General features: G+C 40.6%; 1 protein-coding gene and 1 long non-coding RNA gene across 2 annotated transcripts in view; both read left to right on the top strand.

The window, feature by feature from the left end:
- The window catches only part of LOC118413351, a 4987-nt gene extending 2259 nt beyond the window's left edge, over positions 1-2728 (top strand). The window contains exons 6-7 of the mRNA XM_035816694.1: positions 607-885; positions 1859-2728. Of these exons, the coding sequence (XP_035672587.1) occupies positions 687-885; positions 1859-2208 (549 nt within the window). The 5' untranslated portion in view covers positions 607-686 and the 3' untranslated portion in view covers positions 2209-2728. The remainder of the gene's footprint in view (positions 1-606; positions 886-1858) is intronic.
- A 1713-nt stretch (positions 2729-4441) lies between these two features.
- Positions 4442-7139, top strand: LOC118413355. Its single transcript, XR_004830861.1, has 3 exons — positions 4442-4580; positions 5243-5778; positions 6020-7139. It is a non-coding gene; the product is annotated as an uncharacterized LOC118413355 (long non-coding RNA).
- The last annotated feature ends 2983 nt before the right edge of the window (positions 7140-10122 follow it).

Here is a 10122-nt window from a genome sequence, read left to right as displayed (position 1 = left end):
ACATCACTATTTCGTATCATTTGGTAAACCATAGTGTATAAAATGATCTCTTTTTGTCTAGAAATGTCTTCAACAACCCCTTCTTCTTTCTGCTATTAGTAGTCTTTCTATTAGTAAAGATCATTTCATTTTCAAATACTTTTAATTCCACATGCAGGAAAATGCTACCTTTACTAGTCTGCGTTTGACTTGCATGTTACGTATACTCATCATTGTGTTAAAAATTGAAAATCATGACCCGTGGAATTGAGTATTACTAAATACTGTGGGGAGGCAGGCGACTAACACCAGCAAAAGACAGCCAATCCCTGAATGTGCCTTCTCGCAAATAAGCAACGGGGCACTGAACTAATGATTTAAATGGGTATATAGATTACAAACTTTATATGAAGAAGATTTTTATTACACGACAATTGTACATGGAACAAAGTATGGCAACAGCCATTACATAAGGTACAAAATAGAGGTATAGGATAAAGCTTAACATCCTAGTTAACATAACAATAAGGGCTAACATAATTTATTCATATAGTATCATAATGATATGTCCTTATGTTTTACCCGCAATAGTTGATTACTTGATCGTGCTTTATCTTATTCTTTTAGAATTCGATTACGAGGCCGTAATAACGGCGTGGGCCAATTCGGATGTTATCCTGGACGATGCCGTGGCTGAAGAGATTGGGATGGACACCTTCCTCGACGACGTGAGCGCGTACGCAGAGTATGACGGCACCCCACTCGCTGACCTGCCCAATACGGACAGCATCACCGTCCAACCTGAGCGCTGGGCTCTAACCTACACCGACCCACGGAGTCCAGGCGTCACCACAGCACTGTTCCTGCCCGAAACCAGTAACTTTGACCCGAATGTTGGGTTACCAGGTGTGTTTGTAATTGTCAGTATCAGTGATGACGCTCTTTGTTCAAGCAATATCGAGATGTTTTGAAGGAATGAACAAATTTTGGAAGAGCTTTTAGTCAGTGAATGGTAAAATTTATATTTGATTGATATCCTCTTAGGAATTTCTTCACAAATACGCCCCTGAAGTTCCAAAATTAAATGTTAGGGGCTGAAACTTGGCCCACTTTGTTATAACGCTGAAACCTATCTACCATATCATGTCCGAGACAAGAGATACATTGAAAAACTGCTATGATAGAATATTCTCATTAACTATGCAAATGTACTGTTAATTTTGCATTTCATTTTGTACAACATTGTCTAAGGTACCCCCATACCAAACATCATGAAAATCCGATGTTCCTTTCTTGAGTTATCCCCTTCAGAAGTTTTTGACAAAAATGTCTCTGCCATCCCAAAACTAGTTTCTAGGGTGCCCAAACATATGTCACTTCTTTCTGAGCACATGAACTATCTAAGACCAAAAATCGTGACCATAGCTTGTTTAGAAGACAAGATAGCAAAACCGGAAGTTACGCTGCAGTACCAAGGGAATACCACAGGGGCTCAAAATCTTATCATTTTCAGCTTTTGCCACACCCCAGCAACACAACAAGTATGAAACCAATCCACACAGCCGTTCTTAAGTTATCTTGTTGACACACACACAGACACACACACAGACGCTAGTGAAACTATAACCTCCATGAATATTTCATGGAGGTAATGATTTACATACTACCATTAATTGCTCTTTTTATTTTCCTTGAATATTGTTGATAATAATCAATTCTTTGGTGTTGACCAACAGTTTGATGCTTTGTTTGATCTGGTTGTGATTTTGAATTATTCTCCAAGCAGAGGTTGAGTCGCGTAGATATACATGTAGTAGTAGTAGTCGGAAAAATTACACTCAACCTCTGCTTGGAGAGTAATTTTGAATTTCTTTTTTAGGTGAGCTGCAAAGTTCCGTTATGGCAACCGTCAGAGAGAACATCCCACAGTTCTACGACCAATACCTGTCAGACCTGGAGGTGAATTATGCCAACTCGCGCACCACCATTGAGTTTGACGACGCCACGTATGGGCCGGACGCCGACTGCCCCTATCCCACTCGCACCGACCTGGGCGGTGGATTTTCCCTAGAGCGCATACCGTCAGTGCTTTGCCGCCCCAATGCCCGGATTGAAATTCCAGACGACGACCCTAATGCCGCTCGAACCATTGTCATAATAAGCATTGAAGAAGTCAATGGTAGAATCTGGCTTGAAATTACCGTGTTCAGGGATTTTTCGACCTATTAAGGACCGGCATGACAAACCTGTGAACGAAGTACATATTAAAGGCAACCTAAACAATATTATAGCGTTAAAAGTGGAAACAATCTGGAAAAGGCAATCTGTATGAAATCTTCTGCACTTTATTCCCACATTTACATCATTATTTCATACATTAAACGGTAGGCACAGAAACAAGCGGCGCTAGGATTCCCTAAATATTTTTGTTACCCACAAAAATCAGGCCTTGATCCAGCCAGTAACCATTTTCCGTCGGCAATGTTCGGTAAACTCCGGTCGCACACAGAAAGCTCACAGTAAATCACGCGACTACTCGTCGGATTGGGTCGGGAGAAGTCTGAGAGTATTCGGAAAATTCAAACATGGCAGACTATAAAAGTCGACGTTTTGCTTCTTGAATGTTGGTATGGAATAGAGTTGCATCATTTTATTACGTAGAAAAGTTCCCAAATTGACTTTGATAATTAAAGTTCTACAACCCTGACTCTGGCTGATATTGCTTAGGTTGCTTTTAAGTCAACCAACCAACCAACCAACCAACCAACCAACCAACCAACCAACCAACCAACCAACCAACCAACCAACCAACCAACCAATCGTGTATCATGAGCAAGCTCAGTTTATATGGAAAGCCTATTCCGGAACATTATTTGAATACGATTAAAAATCAACGAACATTGTTAAACTTGGAGACAGAAACACCCTGTAGACCTGTAACTGGACGATGTCGCTATGCAAATACTATTTAATAGATCAGTATCAATATTCTGATTACTAGAAATCGCTAATCGTTACAAATCGATACACACATATCCACAAACATACTCTAAATACTGCGAAATAATTTTCAAGACTAAAGCTCACCGTTCTTTTGTTATGACGCGTCTTTAAATTTACGCATGCGTATGGGTGCCAATAGGAGGATTGTGTGACATCAAGGCCAATGTTTTGCCAACATAGGGAGAAATTGTTTTTTGGATAAAGTATAAACTCATTAAAATGCAAAAATTTCCAAACACATCTAATTTCAGGGTGTCGTCTATGGTACAAAGATCATAGGGAATTTCGGATAGTGAGTTATACCAACTAAAGCTTAAGTTGCCCATACATCAGAACAATGGGGTTAACCTCCTTGATCAGAAGATTCATTGGGCCCGCTTAAAAGCCCTGAGAAATACATAGGTGCAAGCACTTCATCAAGGCGGTGTAGTGTGTTTAGCTTCCATACTCCTCCTCTTAGCAGAGAAAGAGGTATGTTCCATTTTTAGAGATTCTTTAGTATGACCCGGCTACGGCATTCAGTCTTCATTGGTGGCCCCCCATCCAAGTACTGACTGCACGTTGCTTAACATCTGAGACTGAGTCAAGGGATCGGGTGTATCAACGCGCCACGGAGGCTATTAGTCAATACCAACGCAAATGCAATGTTACTCAAGACGTACAAGTAGCGAGTGAAAAAGAAGAATCACCCTAGCTTCAAATTGTACTTTAAAATCATTAACATATCATACAGATCGAAATAAATAATGTGCTATTTATCTAGTACCCAATAATTTAGCTCGGAAGTTCATATGTGTCGGTAGAAGTCATTCTGGAACGAGTTGAATATTATAACACATAAAAATGGACTTACCTAAATTTTTGACTGAACATCTCTTGTCTTTAAGCTTTAAATTTGTCAAGGAAATGACTGGAGCTTTGACTGGAGCCTTGTCAAACACTACAGTAGTCATGTCATTTATATGCCTTAAATGATTAAAAACTATATACGCCGGACTACTTAATCATAATACATCTAACATTTTAGAGAAAGAATGCATCATCGCCTTACGAAAAAGGCATAGAATGGAAGTATAGATTTATGGAATACGTAACATTTTTACATAAATATACATTAAACTATAAAATGAAACTATTGTTATCTATAGCACCGGAAATTACTTATGATGTTGGTGATGGTCTATTTTAACGATTATAGATTTGTGCGCCGCAGCCTGCTGCTTTTGGGGAACTTGCTTCTATCTTCAATAAAAATGTAGATATAGATGGAATATCGCATGTCATTCTTGTGTGCTATTTGATAAAGGTCTTTTAACATACAAGTCCATTTCATCCTGATTATTATTTATTGACAGGGCAGACGGGATGGAGAACCGAGTAACGTGCAGTTTTGACACGTAGCAAGGTTGGAATAGAAACAATACACCCCTCCCCCTCCTGGTATTGATGGTACAGACCTCTTACATGTAAATAAAAAGGTTGTCCAACCACTTTGTGCAGGATTGGGACGTGTTTTGTTTACATCGATTGGGCCAACTGTCTTCCATTGTCTTCCATCGCCAACTATCGAAGCATTGGCATTACAGCTCTCTCTGACGGTACAACTTTTTGTCCTGGTAGCTATATGATAATGACCGCACTGTAGCAAGTATGTAGGGCATGATTTGGCCGTTTAGTGATTCAGCCGTCTGTCACGCAGAAACAACTAGAGTCTGTGATATAACGTTATAGGAAGGAGTTTAGGAAGTTGATCTGTTGAATATAAAAGTAAAAAGTGTTGTTATATGAGGTGCTCGTTCTGTATTGTGATTTCTTTTCTCCTAGTACTAGTACTGCCGTTGGAAGAAAGACACATATTGTTCACGTATAGTTACACCAGGTATGTTTACGTAGTCTTCATGAATGTAATCTGGCCGCCATCTTGATTGATGACGTCATGTCCAGCTATCAGACGATTGCTAACATAATCATCTAGGTTTGCATCACGATTATTGTCACACACATGGCCAGAGTATTGAACTTCTCACGTGAATGTACGACAATGGACATTTTCGGTGAACCTTCTTTGATGGGCTTACTCCGATGACCAATTATCCACTGGTCTATTTCGCATGCTGTCCAATTCGTGTTATGCCACACAAGTGCGCAGATTATGGCAATCATCTATCAAGAGCACCATATATAGCTTTATATCAGCATACACATACGCCATGCCCACGTTAAGGTTAATTTATGTTTCATTGTTTCACCTCAAACATAGCCTCGGACAATGATGTCGCTTCCCGTCTGGATACTGAAACCCCTCATCACTAGTTTCGTCATCCAAAGCTGGAGAATCGTTTTCATGGTGTACGGATTTAACGTCCTCAGACGTGCTGTTTCAGACGAGAAATACAAGCACGTACAGTGGGCCATTCCTCTTACCTTCATAGTGACGCTAATTCTTGAGCTTTTGCTGTACGTCAGTGGAGTCCACTTCGGAATGGACATGTGGTTCGTCAAAGCCACCGTGTCAAAAGTTCTTGAACTTTTGTTATCGTTGATAAGTCTGGTGGTCTCTCAAATGATGACTGACAAGTTTCACGCCGACATACCAGTTGGGGAGAGGTTGTTTGCACACCTTGTTGTTCAAAACTGTTTGTCGTTCACTGTTGGTTGGGTTGCCATGGAGACGATGGTACAACTCGCCGTGATGCTGGAGAAACTTCGGGATGTGAGTTCTGATGGACTTTGGACCATGATGCTCTTCGGCACCATCAGCCATAACGTGATATGGACTTATGACGAAAACATAAGGTAAGGAGTTGTTTTCGTTCTGTTGTGTTTTCCAGATATATATAATATCAGGGTAAGGAGATAGATCAAATTTGTTTACCTTTCAACAATCTTATTCCTACCGTTTTCCTCGATCTCCCCCCTCTCTATATACTATGCAATATGAGAAGGAGGAAAAGCGCTATTTTTACAACAGGAGCTCAAGAAAATTGATGATAATTTCTGGTCATAAAAAATATCAATTTCACTGATTTTTCATCAGGTGCCGTGAGCTGTGTCGAGTCGCCGTCACAACACACGTGCACGCCCCTGTCATCATGTTCATGGCCTGGACACTGCCAAGTGTTCCTGAAGGTGTCACTTTGCACATGGCACGTACGTGTTCTACTGTTGGTGACGGGTGTCCTTTTAGTCGTGCGCCTCGCCAAGGCCTTCACACAAATCAAGGACTTCACAGTAGTGGCCCTCCCACACCAGAAAGGGTTGGTCCAGTCTCAGAAAGAGATGGTTCCCCTGGCGATGTACACCAAAACTACATGACTTCATTTCAGCACGTCAAACTTTGTTCATATTCCCAGTACTGTAGTGTATGCATTGTGCACCTGCTTGTTATCGAAGCATGGTAATTACATGATTATTCCTAATTTCGATGAAATGAACCGTTTTGTGCATATTGTCATGGTGGGTACTCTTGGTCCTTCCCCAAGACACACTCGAGTTGACGTTGAATCAGAAAACAAAGTAGATGATAACAGAACACGCAGTAGCTAAGATGTGTTTTACGTGAGAACTTAAGTTTTGTAATTGTTCTTACAACTGTTTCTTAATCTACCTGTCTTGCTCTCTTTTTTTCATAAAAAGTATTGCGACTTACACTGGCAGACATCTGAATTTAAGAAACCCTATGACACCACCTGTATGACGACAACTGTTAATCTTGAAACGTTCGCGGTGGTTTATTTTCTCCTTTATTTTTGGCGATGCATTTCCACAGCTAAGTAATACAATCGTTGACTAGGTTTTACTATGCTACAGTATTGCTTCGACCGTAAACATAGCGACAAAATATCATTTCTTATTGCTAACGAAAAATTACATCCCCGGGTGCCGGTAAAAAATAAATGAATCTACAGTAGTATACGTAACACTGGTAGTCTTAATGCCGTAGAGAGGCGGAGGTATAGTTGTGATCGTTGTAATCTGTAACACTGGCTGCAGCGTGAATTTGATCATAAATGCATGTTGGATGTGGTGTTTTCTAGACATATGAGTGAGGTTGGAAGTTCTAGTCCACCAAGAAAATTAACTCATCGATGTCTTTGTGCGGTGTGCTCACACAAGCATCGCCGAATATCGATCAGCACACTGTTTTTGGTATGATAAAAGCTTTCAGACAGACACGTTAATGTTGACATTTTATACGTCTGTACTATTACTACAATAACAAACATGCTTTGAAATCGCCAGAGCGGAGTTCATAAAAATATCAAATGATGTCAAAACACAAACACACTTCACTATTCTTGGTACATGAAAACATTGCTTTTGTCTGTATGAGACTCAAGTTGATGGCTTTAAAGATTCGGTAAACTATCCGAGCTATACATGGCGGTAAAACCTTTTAAAAGATGAGCCATTCACATAACGGTGATCTTCCCCGGAGAGGTTGGTAAGGAGAGGCCGGTTTACCTGTTTTTTTTGGAGGCTGAGGCTTCTGCGCAGTGTTCATATCCGCTTACAGTGCAGCCGACGTCACCGTGTCTGTTCGTCTGCGGTAGACGGCGTCTGGGGTTGCCATGGATACCTCTATTCTTAAACATTGACGTGGATGAGAGCTTTAATGCTATTGATAAGCGCCATGTACATAAACCCCTACCCCGCTTTGGATAAAATTGTAGCAGAAAGTGAGATTGTCCAGATCTGAGACCCGAGGAACACTAAAACTACATGACTTCATTTTAGCACGTTACTTTGTGCATATCCCCAGTTTTGCAGTGTACACTTTACGTACCTGCTCGCCTTATGCCGTTATGGTAATCACGATCAATAACAGTACGTACCGTCTGTGTATGTCGAGGCATATACATGTACATGAACTCCGATGAACTGAAGCGATTTGTGCATATAGTCACTGTGGGTACTCTTTGTTCTTCCCCACGACACACTCGAGTTGATGTTGAATCCGAAAACAAAGTAGATGGTAACAGAACATGCAGTGGCTAAGATGTGTGTTTACGTGAAAACTCAAGTTTTGTACCTGTTCTCACAGCATATCAATGTAAGCCTCCTGTTCCACAGTGAATTTTTTTATTGTTATTTAGTCGTAGAGCAGCGAAGCAGCATCAAATACAGTACAAATACGTATAGAACGTGTTTGCAAATCTACTTGTCTCGCTGTCTTTTTCTTAAAAAGTATTACACTGGCAGATATCTGAATTAAAAAACATGACGTCGCCTGTATCAAATTGCATTTTTCGTGTTATAGATCATCTACCTTGAAATTCTTCATCCAGTGTGCATTCCTTGTTACTGTTATAAATTGGTGTGGTGTTCCGGACAAGGATAACAATGGGTCCCCTTAGGATGGGAGGGATATCCTTGTACATACCACTATATAACGATGTTGTAAGATTATGGTACTACCGCACTGCTTAGACCGTGAACTTAAAACAACGCGAAAATATCCTTTCCTAACGAAACGTTATATCCTCCCCCAGCTGAATCTACAGCAGTAAACGTTCTACATACTGCTATATAAAGGTAGGGTCAGACATGCGTATATATTTAAGTATATCCGTATAACGCGCGCATGGGAGTATTTGCCTCCACCAGGCCCCACAGGTCGTTGGAAAAATAATAGAAATTGGCCAAACGTAAACAGGTAACATGTCAGACGAGTTAGCTGGGTCGCTAACCATACTTCTCGGTTAGCTAAATCATCTGGCATGTTGTGTATCTATATTTGTCCAATTTGTACTATTTTCCCCGTGACCTGTGGAGCCTGGCAGAGACTAAGAGCTTCATACGCACCTCAAAACGGACTTGAATATATACGCATGTGTGACCCCACCTTAACGATAGGCCCCCATTCCACTAGACGGCGATCGCGCTGCGCTCTCACTGCGACCTGAGTGGGATATGTGTAACCTTCGCTTTCACACTGGGTATATCATACAAAACGTAAAAGCGTGACTGAGGAGACAACAAAACACACAAAATGTAAAAATATTCAATATTTTTCTACAGAATTCCTTGAGCGGTCTGTCAAAGTTTAGGTCACAGAGAGAGTGCGGTTAGAGCGCCGTCCTAGTGGAAAGGGGGTATAAGATCGTGGTACTACCGTAGCCCAGTGACACCAAGTGTTAATCTTGAAAAGTTTACGGTGGTTAATTTTCTCGTTTTTGGTGGTGTATTTCCACAGCTAAGTAATAAAACCGTTTTTCTTTGCTACAGTATTGCTTAGACCGTGAACAATCGAAACAAATTCGAAATTATACTTTCCTGACGAAGTTATATCCTACCCCAGCTGAAAATCAATGAATCTGCAGTGGTATACGTAACACTGGTAGTCTTAATGTCGTAGAGGGGTTGAGGTAGAGTTATAGTGAACGTTATAATCTGTAACACCTGCAGTGTGGATGCGATTCCTGTTTGATGTAGTGTTTAATTCTAGCCATATGAGAGGTTTATTACACCACTAAAATGGACGCATCGACATCGTTGTGTGGTGTACTTACACAAGTTTTGCCAACTATCGATCGGGGCAATATCACAGTGTAATAAAATCTTTCAGACAGACGTGTTCATGTTTATATTTTCTGCCTTTCTCCTGCTGGAAATCTGTCTTCCATAATAAGTCTTGTTTTGAAGTCACCGGAGTGGAGTTCATGCAAAATATCAAAGAGACTCATAAACAAGCACATTTCGCTATTCTTGGTACACTCAAAACAGTGCATCCGTCTGTATGTTTGAGACAAAAACAACTTTCCAGACTGTCAGATTGCAGTTACAGAAGAGATGTCCTGTTGTTGTCGAGTCAATGACCCTAAGATCTTTGTAAATTGTCTGAGCAGTATAAGGAGGTAACAGATTTTACAGCATCAGTTACTCAAGTTACTGTAATGGGATTGCCACCATTGACAAGCGGCATGCGAAGTGAGGTGGTTTGGAGAAGCCATGAATGGAGACTTAGGTTATGTTTACATGTCAGAAATACGTCATACCAAGTGATTTTCACCAATGTTCAAGAAAGGTGTTATTTTGCAGTGACATATTTTACAATTTGAGATGTCCAGGGCATCATATTATCTGTGCGAAAGTCAAGAAAAACAATGTTTCCTCAAACTCCGTGTAAGATATGCAAAA

This window comes from Branchiostoma floridae, chromosome 4 (genome assembly GCF_000003815.2).
Source record: "Branchiostoma floridae strain S238N-H82 chromosome 4, Bfl_VNyyK, whole genome shotgun sequence".
NCBI classification, from domain to species: Eukaryota; Metazoa; Chordata; class Leptocardii; order Amphioxiformes; family Branchiostomatidae; genus Branchiostoma; species Branchiostoma floridae.
This window is presented reverse-complemented; position numbering and strand designations above follow the sequence as displayed.